This window comes from Ranitomeya variabilis, chromosome 4 (genome assembly GCF_051348905.1).
Source record: "Ranitomeya variabilis isolate aRanVar5 chromosome 4, aRanVar5.hap1, whole genome shotgun sequence".
Classification (NCBI taxonomy): Eukaryota; Metazoa; Chordata; class Amphibia; order Anura; family Dendrobatidae; genus Ranitomeya; species Ranitomeya variabilis.
Window position 1 is genome coordinate 643,732,074 of NC_135235.1, and position 19,354 is coordinate 643,751,427.

General features: G+C 44.9%; 1 protein-coding gene across 3 annotated transcripts in view; it reads left to right on the forward strand.

The window, feature by feature from the left end:
- The window catches only part of LOC143767376 (uncharacterized), a 125,111-nt gene that overhangs the window by 91,093 nt on the left and 14,664 nt on the right, over positions 1-19,354 (forward strand). For 2 of the 3 annotated variants that reach the window (XR_013213704.1, XM_077255669.1), the window contains exons 2-5: positions 1,833-1,982; positions 2,113-2,289; positions 2,372-2,495; positions 2,579-2,676. Coding sequence is in view for 2 of the 3 variants with exons in the window: in XM_077255669.1 (XP_077111784.1) it covers positions 1,833-1,982; positions 2,113-2,289; positions 2,372-2,495; positions 2,579-2,676 (549 nt within the window). In the remaining variant the exon portion in view is untranslated. The remainder of the gene's footprint in view (positions 1-1,832; positions 1,983-2,112; positions 2,290-2,371; positions 2,496-2,578; positions 2,677-19,354) is intronic. The other variant, XM_077255670.1, reaches the window with a different exon arrangement.

Here is a 19,354-nt window from a genome sequence, read left to right on the forward strand (position 1 = left end):
CTTTTATTGTGCAAACAAATGCCTCAGAGGTAGGCCTAGGAGTGGTGCTATAGCAAGAGGTGAACAGAGATGAGCATCCAATCACCCATCTGAGCAGGAAACTGACCCTGGCGGAGAAAAATTATAGCGTAGTGGTGGAGTGCTTGGCGATTAAATGGGCCCTGGAGTCCCTACACTATTATTTGCTCGGGCATCAGTTTCGTTTGGTAACAGACCATTCACCACTCGTCTGAAGGAGGAATGCTCAGGTCACCAGATAGTTCCTGTCCCTGCAAAATTTCAGTTTCTTAGTGGAACATCGGGCAGGAAAATCACAGGGAAATGTGGAGTCCCTATACAGGGCCCCCTGTATGGTGACAAATGTTCAACCCCACAAGTTTGAACAGAGGGGGGTATGTGAGGCAGCGACTGGTGTGATTTGCGAGGGTCGCTATCGCTCGGAAGCGTATTCGATCCGCTGGAGTGCCAGTACCGAATCTCAGCTGTGCCAGGTACTCGTTAATGGGTACCAGATGGACGCTCTCTTGGACTCAGGGAGCTTGGTGACTGGTGCACGGGTCCCTGGTTGCTGGAGACAGTCCTAATGGATGGAAGGTGGGTGTGGTCTGCATACATGGGGACCTCCGAGAGTACCCGACCACGGAGGTTACATTTTCTACCCCGTGTGGAGAGAAAAAACATGTGGTGGGAGTGGTAAAGACTCTTCCGTATGAGAAACGCAAAAGAGAGGATTGCTCAGGTCCCAGATAGGTCCATTCCCTGCAATATTTCAGTTTCTCAGTGGAACATTGGGCAGGAAAATCACAGGGAAATGCAGATGCACTATCCAGGGCCCCCTGTATGGTGACAAATGTTCACAAGGCAGGTGAAAAGTAAGCATGAAACCTGGTTAAGTTATTTGGCCAAGGAATTGTTATGGAAAACCCGGTATGGGCTTTTATTTTTTAAACGGACTGCAGGAAGGTAGCGGAGTCAGTCCGTTTCCTCCAGCCCGTATCTTACAAGTGGCCTATGGTCATTGAATCGAGTTGAGGAAAACAAAACCCTGCAGGAAGGGGTTTGGGTGTTGGCATGGTGTAGAGCAAACAGCTCTGCAAAAGTTCTGCCGTGTGAGGGAACACAGAGCCCAGTGGGGCAAACTCCTGGCACCCCGCAGCATGATATGGTGGTGCGGTCGGCCCCAGCAACCGGATGCATATATGGACTGTTTTGCTTCCCGGCTGTGATCTGGAGGATACCATTTCTTTTGTTTGTAAGTTATTTTTGGGACATTAAAACCTATGTTTGCTTTGAACTTTCTTGGGTCCCTGCCTCATCACTGCACAGCGTGGACACCGCTGCACTACAGTGCCCACGATCCGGAAGTAGCAGCGCTTTGGATGCAGCACATGTTTGCTACTTCCAAAGTGCTGGCACCTATTGAATGCAGGTGAATTTGCATGTGTTCACTGAACCGTGCGGATTTACCGCATTCAATGAATTTCTATTGATTTAATTTCTGTGCATCTCCGCAGTAGAAATTAACATGTTGCAGTTATGAAAGAGGTGCCGCATATCAGTGTCCACGGGTGATCTGCAGGCAAACATGCACGCACATTGGATATGGGATTTCAAGAAATACCATCCACTATGCTGTCACAGCTGGCTGCTGCGGTTTTGACGCTGCTTAAATACGAAGCGTCAAATCCGAAGCAATTTCTGATCAAGGCCACATTCCCTCAATGATAAGTGAGTGGGGCTTCATTAATTCTCAATTGGCTTGCTAGTTTAAAACAGGAGATTTCTTACATGGGATCTTTCTGCTGTTACATCGTCATCTTCTCCCCATTCAGGTCCTTACAATATCGGATCCTCTCAGTGGAAATCCTCTATATAAGAGAATTTTCCTGATTGCCCTGTCAAGGATGGATAGGGACAGGGACAAGATGGCAGAGAAAATATTACACCTCACCCTAGAGATCCTCTTCCGGCTTACTGGAGAGGTGAGAGATTCTGATGACGTCATATTATATCATTCTTTTTTTATAGGAATAACAGATGGACAGAACTGGAGAGGTGAGGACTCTGGAAATATCTAGGGTGAGATTTATTAATGTGTCTCTCCATAACCAGGATTACACAGTAGTGAAGAAGACCTCTAGCGAGCGCTGTCAGGCCCCTGTGTTTGAGGGATGTGGAAGACCCCTGAGCCCAATGAGGTCTCCACTTTACCCCCTGATACATGAGGACATCAATGACCAGAAGATCTTAGAACTCACCTACAAGATGATTGAGCTGCTGACTGAAGAGGTGACACTGCTGGGAATGCTGGGACATTATGCAGTACGCTATGAAGGGATCGGGGGGATGACTGTACCATTGTATGTGACAGGTTCCTATAAGGTGTCAGGACGTCACCATCTATTTCTCCATGGAGGAGTGGGAGTATCTAGAAGGACACAAAGAGCTGTACAAGGACTTCATGATGGAGGTTCCCCAGCCCCTCACATCACCAGGTAATAGACAGGACTAAGTACACACAGCCTATAATCATCTGTATGTAAAGAATGAATTCAGTCCCTGTATGTGTTTCCTCCAGTTCTATCCAGTAAGATGACAACACCAGAGAGATGTCCCCGTCTTCTTCGTCCACAGGCCTGTAAACAAGAAAATCCCAATGTTCTTCAGGATCATCAGGTAGATAGAGATGAGGTGTCATGAAGTGTGTAGAAGGTTGTAAAGGTCTTGTGTTCAGTCTTGTTTTATTCACCAGTATTACACCCTGAATGGCCAATTTATTGGGGACACCTGTATGGAATTTAGAAATGTCAGAGGAATTCATAGTTTTGAAGAACAGGTCACGTACAATATTGGTGCTACAGCTGACATTTCCAAGTGTACAATTCTTTAACACTGATTTGCTATAGCAGAAGATGACCAGTTTCAATGCCATTGCTGACTGAGTGAAAAGAGAGAATTTAAAGAGTGCAAAAATTATATTACTAAGCAGTAGAGAACATTGTCTAGTTAGATGAATTCAGATCTATGTTGCATCATACTGAGTGGAGGGTCAGAACTTGGCAAAAGTCCTTTCTCTCAGGTGTCAATGAGTCACCCCGCGGGCTAGAGGTACTCGGTACCGGGTCCTGCGGTTCACAGGGGGATGTCACGGTGGCTGTGACCTGGTCTGTGGCCCTGGGTGCCCATGTAAAAGGGAAAGGTCTTTAAAGGGATAAAGTTTATGTTCGTGACGCCACCTGTGGTATTTGGTCAGGGTGACCGACGCTGCTTTAAGGGGTCCACTGGGGTGATGTTATGGCAGCTGGATGGTATACCTTCCCACAGGTGAAGTGTATCCCCTGGGCTCCCGGTGTGTAGATGGTGGTATGGTGAGAGGTGCAGAGAAGAACGAGGACACAGGATTGCAGTCTCTTTACCTTGTATGTTGGTTTTAGCAGCCACAGTCCAGGGCACCAGACCACAGGGCAGGTAGGGTCCGGCCGGTTCGGAGGCAAATCCAAAGTCCCCTTATCCAGGTGGAAAATAGAAGCCTTCCTTTGCGCTGTAGTGGTGTAGTCCCTTACTGCTAGAAGCTTCACATAAGGTCCTCACAGATGTGTCTCTCTCTCTCTGTCCCCTAGATAGGATAGGACAAAACCCGTATAACTGGTGACTTGAGCCTGTTTATAGGGTCTGCTAGATGAACCGGCTCTGTGGGGTGTCACCGTGCCTCCTGGGTGTGGGTGCGGACAGGTAACATGCAATTAGCTGTCCTGCCGGTCTCTGATGTAAGGCGTGGAGGTCCTTACAACCTCGGTATTCCGGCTACCGGATTTCTGCACCTCAGAAGGAGGCAGCCTGCTCGGGGCTGGTCCCCTTCTGGTATCGTCTACTGTGCTTCCTCTCACGCATGCTCGCTGCAATCAATTCTGCCTTGAAAATGTCTCTTTCCGGGAGCTCCAGTTCTGGGGGCTTGCACAGCTCCGTAAACACTCTGTCCTCCTCAGACAGATGTCTGGAGCTCACTGCTGGAGCTCTGTCAGGAACTAACTAACTTTCTCTCCAAACTACCAGATTATATATATACAGGGCCGGCTCCAGGTTTTTGAGGGCCCCGGGCGAAAGAGTCTCAGTGGGCCCCCCCTTTAACACATACCATGATTCATGATCGCATATAACACAGCCATGTAGTATATAACACAGTCCACGTAGTATACAACACAGCCACGTAGTATATAACACAGCCACGTAGTATATAGCACAGCCCATGTAGCATATAACAGTCTACGTAGTATATAACACAGCCCACGTAGTATATAACACAGCCATGTAGTATACAGCACAGCCCACGTAGCATATAACAACCCATGTAGTATATAACACGGCCCACGTAGTATTTAGAACAGCTATGTAGTATATAGCTCTGCCCACGTAACATATTACAGCGCATATAGCACAGCCACATAGTATATAACCCGGCCCATGTAGTATACAGAACAGCCATGTAGTATATAGCAAAGCCCACGTAGTATATAACACAGCCATGTAGTATATAGCACAGACAAGTAGTATACAGCACAGCCCACATAGCATATAACAGCCCATATAATATATAGCAAAGCGCACGTAGTATATAACACAACCATGTAGTATATAGCACAGCCATGTAGTATAAAGCACAGCCCACGTAGCATATAACAGCCCATATAGTAAATAGCACAGCCCACGTAGTATATAACAGCCCATATAGTATATAGCACAGCCCACGCAGTATATAACACAGCCCACGCAGTATATAACACAGCCCACGCAGACGCAGTATATAGCACAGCCCATGCAGCATATAGCACAGACAGCCCACGTAGTATATAGCACGCAGCCACGCCACCCACCCACGTAGTATATAGCACAGGCCCAGGCTGTGACGTAGTATATATAACACAGCCCAGCCCACGCACGTACGTAGTATATAACTCAGCTAGCCATTTATAGACAGTCTAGGCTAGGACTACAACCAGGCTCACAGCAGGCTGCATCCGAGTCCAACCCCCCGGCCGGGCCCCACCCACCCCCGCAATGCTTTGTGACCAGAAACTTGGAGGAAGACTCACTCTTCACTCACTGCTTCACTTCGCCGTTGCTTCTGTTCCGTTGTGGACACAGCCTGCTGCCTGGGACCGGGTGCACCGTCCGTGCACCTCACTGCTGCTCCTGCCTCCTGCTCCTCTTTCTTCTGCTTGGCGCTGCCTGCGCCTGCAGCCGGATCTCTTCTCTGAGCTTAGGACAACGAGCGGCTCTCACCGGAAGTGACAGGACAGAGCCACCGCCGGCCCGGAAGTGACTCGTATCCATGGTGATGGCGGCGCCGGCGGTGACTGGTGAGTATTGCAGCTGCGTGAAACTCAGTCCCAGGCCCGGCCCGGAAGTGACTTACTCTGCGTATCCATAGTGACGGTCCCGACTCCCGGAGGTGAGTATTCCTGCTGCAGCTGCGCACCGTAAATGGGCCCCCCCATCTCGCCAGGGCCCCGGCACTTGCCCGGGTACGCCGGGTGCTGACGCCGGCCCTGTATATATATATATATATATATATATATATATATATATATATATATATATATAGAGTCACCTAGTAAATAGGATCAAAAGCTCCCCCTGGTGGCCTGGAGTGTGAATGTGTTGCATGTTTGTGGTACCTGGTTACAGTTATCCTTTCTTGCCTCCGGACGTAGCATCACTCTCCCCTGGAGTAAAGCAATACCACTGTGACGACCAGGACCCTGGGGCGCCACATCAACATTTCTGGAGATGTAATAATGGTTTGGGGAATGTTTCATTGGCACATCCCGAGTCCTCTGATATTTGCATATGTACTTCTGGACAGTAGGGCTTGGTGATTATTAAACTTTAATTGTCAGATCCTCTTTGATTATAATTAATGTTAGAATCAAAAATTAAATTGTAGTCCTGCCTCCCTCAACAGGAAGTTGGCAACTGCTAAACTACTTGCTTAATCAAAGCTGCTCAGATGAGAACTACTTACAGAGTTAGAGGACTGTTTGTTTGGTGAGCAGCAATAATTAGAAATTGTTTTGGGTGAGACATCGTTAAATGCATAGACTGTTGGGGTAGTGTGAAAAACACAGGTGCTGCTTCCTGTTACTCTCAGGCAACAGCTGGAGCACAGTCTTGCTTGACAGTTCAACATGGGTAATGTGGGTAATATGAGATGGAGGGTATGCAGATTGGGGGTAATGTAGGTTACTATAGCAGTAAACATTCTTAAGGTGCAACTTATCCGATCAGAAGACTTCCAGACTGTAGAGTCCAAGAAACAAACGATGGCGCCAACAACGGTCAGCGCGGAGTTGATCCTGTGTAGTCTTAAAGACAACGTCGAGCTGGGTCCTGGCGGCAGTGGTTATTCTCTGATGCCTCCTGCAGGATCCTTATTCCAGGGGTAGCTGTGGGGAAGTAAGGCACAGACCACAGCGCTGTTGGGGCCCAATGTGGCCCAACAAATATGCACCAGGAGGTACAGTACAGTACAGTTCACGGTCACACACCCAGTGTTTCTTAGGTAGTACGGTGCAGCAGTCACGGGCCCGGGGCGTTTGGCACCTAGCTCGAAGGACAGAGCACTCACTTCGCCCTGCTGCACACTGTATATTCCTGCCAAGTCTTCCTGCTGCCGCGTGCGCTTTTTCCTTTTATCCTCCGGCACACACCCTGCTGCCAAGTGCAAAGGTTGGTTCGGGGTTTTAAGCTTTCCCCGAACAACAAGGAAGACAGCCCCGACAGTTCTGGATCTGGCGCAAGGAAAGTATTCCCAGCCCGGTCCTTCTGCTTACACACTTTTCAGAATTTTCCATATTTCTGCATAAATTTGACTTAAAACTTCATCAGATTTTCTCATTCAAAATGTTATTGTTTTTATAATACACAACAAAAACAATCATATCAACCGGTTCATACAAACACACCATATGGCATATTAGCTACTGAAATAAAGAATTATTTAGTTATAGGAAAAAAAACTCTACACGGTATCAACAGTAGTTTGCAAAAGACACTTGATAACCTGCTAGACTAAATACCAAGAAGGAGAAGAGAAAATAGAAGAACTATTTATAGAGACCACGAAGACAAATCACTAAGGCAGACGGAGTACGTATTATGATACCAGCATATGAAATATCGTAAAAGGATAAGATAGAAGTTATCTTACCATATTTTGGTACATCAGGGAGGATAAGAAGGATTCCCAATGAAACCATTTCAGAGCCATTTTGTTAGCTGCCTCTTGTGCATGGGCTATCAGGAATTCCATCCGGTGAACTCTAGCCACCTCCCCAAACCATTCCTCTAGCGGAGGCGGGTCAAAAGACTTCATGTCGTGGAATTACCATCTTAGTGGCCTGAAGAAGGTGCCTCAATAACCATTTCTTAAAAAAAAATTCTTAGGCACGGGAAACAAAAAGAAATGCTTTCAGGCTTTTAGGGATGGACACCCCTATCATTTCTTTAATCGGTTTAAGAACACTTTCCCAGAAGGCCGCCAAGGCCGGGCATGCCCACCATATATGTAACATCAAACCCACATAAGCTCCACATCACCAGCACAAGTTGGATACTCACGGGAGCCATTTATGTAAGACTGAAGGAACACGATACCATCTAGATACTATTTTATAACTAGTTTCCTGAGCATTAGTGGCTTTATTAGATTTATGAAACAGATGGAAACAGTTATACCATCATTCTCTTGTAAAGGTTTGACAGAGCTCCCTTTCCCACGCCTTACAAAAAGGGGGAAGCATATCCAGATCACTATCCAATTGAAGCTTATAGCTATCGGAGATTGCGTGTACAGGGTTATTGGGAGCCATACATAGATTCAAGTGAACAAAGGGGGCACACCCATTCTAAGTGATTGGCAAATGTAGAGAAAAAATTCCCTAGGAGAATATATTCAAAAGAATATCTCGCTTTCTGTGGACGATCACCTAGAACGAAAAAAAAGGGAGAAGCCAGCACTGCTTATGGTCAGAACGCAATACAAATGGTGCACATGCACCTACTGAATTCTAACTGTAGTTCAAATATGAGACATTTAGCAAATAATTGATCAATTCTTTGAGCTACCCCGCCACTTACCTAGAACAGCTGAGAGGGGAAGCAATACACCGTCAGGGGCCACATCATAAAGACGCAAGAGGCTTCTCTTGGAGCTACCCAGAAAAAGGCTTGAGGAGACACCGGATGGGAATCTTGGGTTATCTATTATTGGGGATAAAGGTCCTAATGGGTCAATTAGAATTCCCTTTATACACATTAATGTGGATAGTTTTGAGTGTTTGCCTAAGACTAAATGGAATAGGGATGTTATTTTGGGCCAAAATAGGTCAAGTCCATGGTAGAGTGTAAACTGATGTATGACAAGACTCATAGGCCATACGTAACCACGGTTTAGATTCTCCGGAGTGCAGAATATCTAAGATTCTTGCATGGGCGGACGCAAGATAGTATCTTTGGCAGCCCAGCAAACCTATACCCTCCAAATCCTTTGGAAGCATCAAAACAGTACTACGGATTCTTGGACGTCCCGCCCACCAAACAAATTGGCTGAATTTACATTGAACCCTCATCTTGAAGGAGGATGGCATATATATCGGGATAGTTTTTATAGTAGATACAAAATTTTAGGCAATATAGTCATTTTGAGGATGTTAACCCGGCCAAAAAAGGAAAACTCCACGGTTCCAGGAATTAAGATCCCCCTCTAATCTGGACAAAAATCAGCCAAAGTTCAAGTCAAACAACTCAGATAAGTCCGCCAAAATAAGGGCACCCAAGTAGATAATATGATCATTTGAGTGTCATTTAAATGGAAAATTAGATTTCAGAACATTCAGCATTTGCAAGACTAGGGAAATATTCATGGCTTCAAATTTTTCAAGATTGATCTTAAAATTGGATCAACTACTAAAACGTGCCTGCTCAGACATCAGTAAAGGAAGTGAGATACGTTGATTAGTTAAATAAATTAGCAGGTCATCAGCAAATGCAGAACACTTAAGGCCCCGTCTCACATAGCGAGATCGCTAGCGAGATCGCTGCTGAGTCACAAGTTTTGTGACGCAACAGCGACCTCCATAGCGATCTCGCTATGTGTGACACGTACCAGCGATCAGGCCCCTGCTGTGAGATCGCTGGTCGTGTCGGAATGGCCTGGACCTTTTTTTGGTCGTTGAGGCCCCGCTGACATCGCTGAATCGGTGTGTGTGACACCGATCCAGCGATGTCTTCACTGGTAACCAGGGTAAACATCGGGTTACTAAGCGCAGGGCCGCGCTTAGTAACCCGATGTTTACCCTGGTTACCAGCGTAAATGTAAAAAAAAAAAAACAATACATACTCGCCTTTCGGTGTCCAGGTCCCTTGCCGTCTGCTTCCTGCTCTCACTGACTGCCGGCCGTACAGTGAGAAGTGAGAGCACAGCAGTGACGTCACCGCTGCGCTCTGCTCTCACTGTACGGCCGGATCTCAGTGAGAGCAGGAAGCAGACGGCAAGGGACCTGGACACCGAAAGGCGAGTATGTACTGTTTGTTTTTTTTGGTAACCAGGGTAAACATCGGGTTACTAAGCGCGGCCCTGCGCTTAGTAACCCGATGTTTACCCTGGTTACCCGGGTGCTGCAGGGGGACTTCGGCATCGTTGAAGACAGTTTCAACGATGCCGAAGTCGTTCCCCTGATCGTTGGTCGCTGGAGAGAGCGGTCTGTGTGACAGCTCCCCAGCGACCACACAGCAACTTACCAACGATCACGGCCAGGTCGTATCGCTGGTCGTGATCGTTGGTAAATCGCTTAGTGAGACGGGGCCTTTATACTCTGAGCCCGCTATTTTGACTCCATGTATTTCAGGATTAGCACGTATGGCCTCCATAAGATGCTCCATTATCAGGATATACGATATTGGGGAGAGGGTACAACCTTGTCGAATAAAGGGGGCCGAAAGGGAACTGTTAATTTTTAGCTGGGCTGAGGGGGAGTAGTAGAGGGCTAAGATTTTTTAAGTAAATACAGGACCCACACCAATGTGACTCAAGGTTTGAGAGAGAGAGAAGATCATAAGATCCTATCAAAATCCTTTTCGGCATCAAGCGGTAGGATCATTAAAGGGTTTTTTTGAGTATGTGATTAATAATATCTGGTCTGTGGTGTATTAAGTGTGGGACGTGGGATTTAAGGCTATTGGCAAAAAGCTTGGCATATAATTTTAAATCTACATTTAATAAAAATATAGGCCTATAACTACTACATGAGTTGGGATCTTTCCCTGGTTTGGGAATGACTGCAACATGTGCTGTTGTGGAATGGGGAGGAAAGAAGGCCCTCCCTCGATCAAAATTGTGCCGCTAATTATAGACCTGTCTCTAATCTTCCCTTCATCTCTAAACTCCTGGAACACCTGGTCCACTCCCGTCTTACCCGCTATCTCTCAGATAATTCTCTTCTCGACCCTCTTCAATCTGGTTTCCGCTCTTTACACTCTACTGAAACTGCCCTCACTAAAGTCTCTAATGACCTACTAACAGCTAAATCTAATGGTCACTATTCCATGCTAATTCTCTTGGATCTCTCCGCAGCATTCGACACTGTGGATCATCAGCTCCTCCTCACTATGCTCCGCTCCATCGGCCTCAAGGACACCGTTCTCTCTTGGTTCTCCTCCTATCTCTCTGGCCGATCCTTCACTGTTTGTTTTGCTGGTTCCTCCTCCTCTCACCTTCCCCTTACTGTTGGGGTTCCTCAAGGATCAGTCCTAGGCCCCCTCCTCTTCTCTTTGTATACTGCCCCTATTGGACAAACAATCAGTAGATTTGGTTTCCAGTACCATCTCTATGCTGACGACACCCAATTATATACCTCTTCTCCTGTTATCACGCCGACCTTTTTAGAAAACACCAGTGATTGTCTTACCGCTGTCTCTAACATCATGTCCTCCCTCTATCTGAAACTGAACCTGTCAAAAACTGAACTCCTCGTGTTCTCTCCCTCTACAAACCTACCTTTGCCCGACATTGCCATCTCTGTGTGCGGTTCCACCATTACTCCAAAGCAACATGCCCGCTGCCTTGGAGTCATCCTTGATTCCGAGCTTTCATTCACCCCCCACATCCGATCACTGGCTCGCTCTTCTTATCTGCATCTCAAAAACATTTCCAGAATTCGCCCTTTTCTTACTTTCGACTCTGCAAAAACTCTTACTGTCTCACTTATTCATTCTCGTCTGGACTATTGTAACTCTCTACTAATTGGCCTACCTTTTACCAGACTCTCCCCGCTCCAATCTGTCCTGAATGCTGCTGCCAGGATCATATTCCTCGCCAACCGTTACACCGATGCCTCTACCTTGTGCCAGTCATTACACTGGCTACCCATCCAATCCAGAATCCAGTACAAAACTACTACCCTCATCCACAAAGCACTCCATGGCTCAGCACCACCCTACATCTCCTCTCTGGTCTCAGTCTACCAACCTACCCGTGCCCTCCGCTCTGCTAATGACCTCAGGTTAGCATCCTCAATAATCAGAACCTCCCACTCCCGTCTCCAAGACTTTACACGTGCGGCGCCGATTCTTTGGAATGCACTACCTAGGTTAATACAATTAATCCCCAATCCCCACAGTTTTAAGCGTGCACTAAAAACTCATTTGTTCAGATTGGCCTACCGCCTCAACGCATTAACCTAATTATCCCTGTGTGGCCTATTAATAAAAAACAACAACATAATCACGTTCCTCCATCATGTTCTCATACACTTTATGCAGTTAATAGCCTCTGTGTCTGTACTGTTACATACTTAGGCAGTTAACTGGTTCATGCAGCTTTACATGAACACCCGAGCCTTACACTATGGCTGGTCCAAATAACTAAAGCAATTGTTACCATCCACCTCTTGTGTCTCCCCTTTTCCTCATAGATTGTAAGCTTGCGAGCAGCAGGGCCCTCATTCCTCCTGGTATCTGTTTTGAACTGTGATTTCTGTTATGCTGTAATGTCTGTTGTCTGTATAAGTCCCCTCTATAAGTTGTAAAGCGCTGCGGAATATGTTGGCGCTATATAAATAAAATTATTATTATTATTATTATTATTTATTATTATTAAGGCAGACTCTGATATGGAATTAAACGATTGCAATATTAACGGAAACAATTGTTCGAAAAATACTTTATAGAATTCAGCTGTGAAACCATCAGGCCCTGGACTTTTATTGCTAGTAATATCTCAAACAGAGGTGTCTAGTTCTTGATGTGAAAAATAATTTTCCTGAAATTTTGCTGTTTCATCCTCCAATTTTTTTGGAGAGGGCTGATGTATTAATATAATTTCCCATGTGTAGGGCAGATGTAGGCAAGCTATATAGCTTCGAATAATATGAATGGAAGACATTTGCAATTTCAGGTATGAACCAATTTATCTTGAGTATTCTTAATACAGGGAATGTTTGTTTGGGTCTTTTTATCATTAAGGGCTTACTCTGACCGAACTGAAATAAACGTTTACATGAAGAATCGAGTAATTTTTTTAGCTTCTAATCTTGCTTTCAGAAGATCTCTGAGGGTTGCAGTGGAGAGAGCTGTTATGGACCTGGTGGTTAGGAGCACCCGGAATGACCTGATGAGTAAACTAGTAATCGGAACAAGCTCTGGGAAAGTGGGAACTCTGCTGACCGCAAACCCTACTCCTATCACACACACTAGAAATAGCCGTGGAGCGTACCTAACTCTCCCTAGACGCCTCTTCACAGCCTAAGAGCTAACTACCCCTAAAGATAGAAATAGAAGCCTAACCTTGCCTCAGAGAAATTCCCCAAAGGTAAAGGCAGCCCCCCACATATATTGACTGTGAGTTAAGAGGAAAGTCACAAACACAGGAATGAAACAGGTTTTAGCAAAGGAGGCCAGACTTCACTAAATAGTCAGAGGAAAGAAAAGGAAACTATGCGGTCAGCACAAAAACTACAAAAAACCACACAGAGTATGCAAAAAGACCCCCACACCGACTCACGGTGTGGAGGTGCAACACTGCACCCCCAGAGCTTCCAGCTGGCAAGGAAATATCATGACAGCAAGCTGGACTAGAATTTAGCAGTACTAAGAAATATATTCAGGCAGCAGTAACAACAAATGAACTAGCAGGGACTTAGCTTCTGCTGGAGTAGACAGGTCCTCAGAGAAGTCCAAGAGAGATCTGAACCAATACTGAAACATTGACAGCTGGCATAAAGTAACGATCTGAGTAAAGTTAAATAGGGAAGCAAGCATAACAATAAACGAGGGCAGCTGAGAAAGCAAACCTCAGAGACCAGCAGTTCTGCTCAAAGCCACCAGAGGGAGTCCAAGAGCAGAACTAACCAAAGTACCATTCATGACCACAGGAGGGAGTCCGAGAAATGGAATTCACAACAGAGAGCCTCTATATGAATTAACTCCAGATTAGTGACTCTCTCGGCTCGTTTGATTGCCTGACCTCCTTCTTTTTTGATTTGGGACCCATGTTCGATAAATACCCCTTTAAGTACACACTTGAGGGCTTCCCATTTAATTGTGGTGGCTGTATCATCATTTCCATGATCAACAATGAAGTTAGATATGGAGGCTCGTATGTCCGAATAACATAATGTATCCAATAATAGCGCTCACTGAGACGCCAAGACCGTGATGTTTTGGTAAGAGATGGCACTTTTAGTGAGCAATATACATGGGCATGATCTGACCAATGTATGTTACCAATACCAGCCAAGGTAAAGTATTTTGTTGGAGGAGGATATAGTCTAATCTACTATAAGGGTATGTTTCCATGTTCAGGATTGCATCAGGATTTGACGCAGGTAAAATCTGCACCAAATCTGCACCTGAGGTCACTGGCAGGTCACCTGCATTTTTCATGCATTTTTGATGCGTTTTTTCATGCGGATTTGTGTGTGTTTTTGTAAGCGCAATAAAGATATACAAAAAAAAAGAATGGTGATGTCAATTCTTGTCCAACCTCTTCATTTACATACTCCATTGAAGAATAATGTTTACACACACAGACAGATGATAGATAACAGATAGATGATAGATATGGGATGGATAGATAGATAATAGATAGATAGCTAGATGGATATATCGAAAGATAGATAATAGATAGATATGATAGATAATAGATAGAAAAATAGATAGATACAATAGATAGAAGATAGATAGATCGATAGATAATACCAAGCCCGGTGTTTAGTATATCTATGTATCTATAGATATATCTATCTATAAATATATCTATAGATAGATTATCTATATATATATAATCGTCTAAGGGTCTGTTTGTCTGTAACGGAAATCCTGCGTCGCTGATTGGTCGCGCCAGCCGCCCACAACCAATCAGCGACAGGCGCAGTCCAGCCGCGAATTGGCGCGGGATTTAAGCCACGCTTCGCTGATTGGTCGCACCCGGCCAGCCGCGACCAATCAGCGATATTGCAGCCAGATTTAACACCGCTTCGTAAATAAACTACATACATATTCTAGAATACCCAATGCGTTAGAATCGGGCCACCATCTAGTAGATATGTAATAGCAAGGCTATTTTATTTATTAGTTTATTAATGAACATTTAATTAAAAAAAACAAAAAAAACGGGAAAAAGAATGGCGTGGGCTTCCGCCCAATTTTCTGCGCCAGAGGGGGAAAGCCAAAGGCCGGGGGCAAATATTTGTAGCCTGGGAAGGGGGTAATACCCATGGCCCCTCTCTAGGCTACAGTATGAATATCAGCTTGCAAAAAAGACGTGGGGTCCCCTATATTTTATAGCCAGAAAGGCTACGCAGACAGCTGCGGGCTGGTATTCATAGCCTAGAGATGGGCCATGGTTACTGGCCCCCCTGGCTACAAATGCCAGCCCACAGCCACCCCAGAAATGGTGCATCTGTAAGATGTGCCAATTCCAGCACTTAGCCCCTCTCTTCCCACTTCCCTGTAGCGGTGGGATATGGTTTAATAAGGGGTTAATGTCACCTTGCTATTGTAAGGTGACATTAAGCCTGGTTAATAATGGAGAGGCGTCAATAAGACGCCTATCCATTACTAATCCTATAGTAGTGAAAGGGTTAAAAAAAATAAAGACACAACCAGAAAAAAGTATTTTAATATTCTCAATTTAACCATACTTACCATACTCGATCGCCTGCAAAAAAATTAAAATAATAAACTAACCGTGTACTCACTTTCCGCCATAGTCCAATTAATAATGAGTGTCCCATGATGATCTCCCCTATAGAACAGTGACATCAGGTGATGTCACCGCTCTATAGACCTTCAGTGACACACTGACAAGAGACAATGGCTCCTGCAGTGCATCACTGAAAAGGTTACCTGAGTTCAAGGTCTCACTTTATGGCAAAGCTGCGTGGGAATATTCCCACACAGCAGTGCAACAAGTGAGACTAGGGACTATTTTCTCACAGAGGCAGTGGAATACATTGTGGGGAATACATTGTGGAAGGATACCTTCCATCATTGTATTCCTGGAGCCCCTGGAGAGCAGTCGCATCAGCTGATGTGGCTGCTCTCCACGGGAGATCGTCGTGGGACACTCATTTTAATTGGATATCTGTGGATCAGGGAGTATATTGTTTGTTTATTATTTTAATATTTTTACAGGTGACAATGGCTTCAGGGATCAAGGTGACAAGTTGATGGTGAGTATGTACTCTGTTATATGTACTGTATGTCTATATGTATGTACTGTATGTCTATATGTATGTTGTATGTACTGTATGTCGCATGGTGCATGTCACATGGTGCATGTCACATGATGCATGTTGCATGTCACATGGTGCATGTTGCATGTCACATGGTGCATGTTGCATGTCACATGGTGCATGTCGCATGTAGTATGTCGCATGGTGCATGTTGTATGTCGCATGTTGTATGTTGCCTGTTGTATGCTGCATGTCGCATGTTGTATGTTGCATGGTGTATGTGCATGTCGCATGGAGCATGTTGTATGTCGCATTGTGTATGTTGCATGTTGTATGGTGCATGGTGTATGTTGCATGGTGTATGTTGCATGGTGTATGTTGCATGGTGTATGTTACATGGTGTATGTTGCATGTTACATGGTGTATGTTGCATGTTGTATGGTGTATGTTCAATGTTGTGTGTTGTATGTGCACACAGTCTAGACGAGTCCAGCTCTGCTACATCTGGATGCCTGACATCCAGATGTAGCAGAGCCTGTAGATGATCACCGGAGATAACTCTCCAGCGATCGCCTACACTGCAGCGTTCTCACAATCAGCTGATCAGCTGATTGTGAGAAACAGACTAGTGACCAGTCATCTCCTGGTCACGTGGACGACAGTTCTCGCGATAAGATAAGTTATCGTGAGAACTTCAGTGGACGCGGGACTTCCGGCGGCGGGGCAGGTAAGCCGGCATGTAAATTAGGAGACATGCTTAGTAAGCTGCATTTACGCAGTTACTAAGCATGTGACTAATCATTAGATGCGGTTTTACCGCATCTAATGATTATCTATGGGTAATTTACGGTGCGGCGACGGATTGTAAACAGACATGCTGCGTTCTGAAAAGACGAGCCACATGTCCGTTTACGCCGATCTGTCGCCTGCGTGTTTTACCGCATAGTGGAGACGGGATTTCATGAATTCCCTCCACTATGCTGTGACATCTGGACGCTGCGTGTTTGACGCTGCGGCTCTACGCAGCTTCAAACACGCAGCGTTTCCTGACCGTGGAAACATACCCTAAGAATCATTCGGATGGGAGTAAAAACTATAATCCCTATCTGATGGGTGCTGGAGCCTCCAGATGTCATAAAGCTGCATTCGTTAAAAGGGTCTACTGATACGTTTAAGGCTATGTGCCCACGTTGCGGATTTTGCTGCAGATCCGCAGTGGATTGGCCCTGCGGATTCACAGCAGTTTTCCATGTGTTTACAGTACCATGTATACCTATGGAAAACAGAATCCGCAGTGCACATGATGCGGAAAAAAATGCTCAGGAAACGTAGCGTTGTTTATTCCGCAGCATGTCAATTCTTTGTTCGGATTCCGCAGCGGTTTGCACCTGCTCCATAATAGGAATCTGCAGGTGTAAAACCGCAGGTGGAATCCGCACAAAAACCGCAGTAAATCTGCATACGGAACCCCATTTAACCAATTAAAGCTCTCAATTAAGTCATCTAAGGGTGCAGTGATTATATTGACACAACAGGGGTGTCACAGACTTATATACCATTGGGCAGTGAAGAAAAAATAATTTACATTTTTACCACAAGATTGTGTGTTAGCCCCGAGTTTTACATTTTCATACTGGGAAATGGGTAAAAAATGGCACCGGAATTTGTCCCACAATTACTGCTGAATGTAGAAATACCCCATATGTGGCTGTACAGTACTACTTTGCCATACGGAGCTACTTGGGAGGGACGGAGCGCTATTTTCCTAGAATAGTTTGTGGATTCCATATAAAGAGCCCCTAAGTGCTAGAAAAGCAGAATCCTCCCTCAAGTGACCCCATTTTGGAAATGATAACCCTTTGGTAATTTTTCTACAGACGTAGTGCCGATTTTGACTCCATGGGTATTTTCCAGAAACAGGCAGCAGAGGATATTGCTGAGTGAAAACTGCAAACTGCCGTTGTAGTGACCAGTACGCTGTAGTGACCAGTGCGTTGCAGTCACCAGTACGTTATACTCAGCTCATGTTTCTGGAGACACGCACCTGTAAATTAGGCAGGCTCTCATCACTACGGACATGCCAAACATGTGGGCGCTAAATGTTGTTTAGGCACACTGGGGCTCAGAAGGGAGGGGGGCATTTGGATTTGGGAGCGGAGAATTAGCGGAATTTCTTTTGGTGGGTGAGGAGCCATTTCACTTTTCCAGAGCCTTTGTGCTACCAGTAACGTGGAAACCCCTTATATTTCCGTTAACAGAAGACAGATCTGAGTGTGGACTTGCTTTTTTGTGGATTGTGTGATAGCCTTTATTGGGAACATTTTAGATAATGTTTGGGATCACAGTTATCCGGATCTCTACGGTGACCACTTACTTTGGGGTTTCCATCTAAATCTCTTGAGTGACGTGATTCAGATGAAACCCCCGAGGGATCCTTTCACTTTAGTGAGGCAGCAGAGTTCCTCTGGACTCCATCTGGCCTCTGTTCTGCGGTGTATTTCTTTTCAGAAGTGCACAAAACTGTGGCCAACAGCACTTTTATGCAATCCTAAAAAGACGGACACCGCCGGATCACAGGTCCTATGGTATCCACAGTGCCTCCATCTGCCTCATTATAGGAAATTTTCCACTGGTGGTTCTGTCTGAATCACGTATTTCAGAGATTTACATGGAAACCCCGTTGTAAGCGCTCAGTGCAGCGCACAGGATAAATATGCGCCGAACCTTACAGCTATCTTTTGGAGGCAGAATGAAAAAATCAACAGCATGTGAAGAATCAAGAGTCATGTTAGGGCTTGTTTTTTGCGGGATGAGCTGATGTCTCTATTGGTACCATTTTCGGGCACAGGACATTTTTTGATTGCTTTCTTTTCCAATTTTTAGGAGACAGATTGAATAAAAACTAGCAATTCAGGAATTGCTTTTTTAAAAATACTGTTCTGCGTGTGGCAAAATAGGTAAGGCAGCTTTATTCTTTGGGTCAATACGATTAAAGCGATACCTCATTTATATAGCTTTTTTATGTTTTGGCGCTTTTAGGGTATGTGCACACGTAAGAATTTCTTGCAGAAAATTCTAGAAGAAAACCGGACATTTTCTGCAAGAAATCCGCATGCGTTTTTTGCGTGTTTTTTGCGCGTTTTTTCCAGAACTTTCCCAATGCATTATATAGCGGGAAAAACGCGAAAAAAACCAAAATTAATGAACATGCTGCGTCTTTTTATCGCGATGCGTTTTTTTTTTTTGCAGAAAAAAAGGCATCATGTGCACAAAAATTGTAGAATGCATTCTAAATGATAGGATGCATATGTATGCGTTTTTAATGCATTTTTATAGTGAAAAAACTGCAACGTGTGCACACAGCCTTACACAATAAAAACTATTTTATAGAAAAAATAATTATTTAGCATTGCTTTATTCTGAGAGCTATAACTTTTTTATTTTTCTGCTTATGGAGTTGTATGACGGCTTGTTTTTTACAGGACAAGATGACGTTTTCAGCGGTACCATTTTTATTTACGTCTGTCTTTTTAATCGCGTTTTATTGCACTTTTTGTTCAGCGGAATGATGATAAAGTATTGTTTTTTGTCTTGTTTTTTTATTTATTTTTTTACGAAGTGCA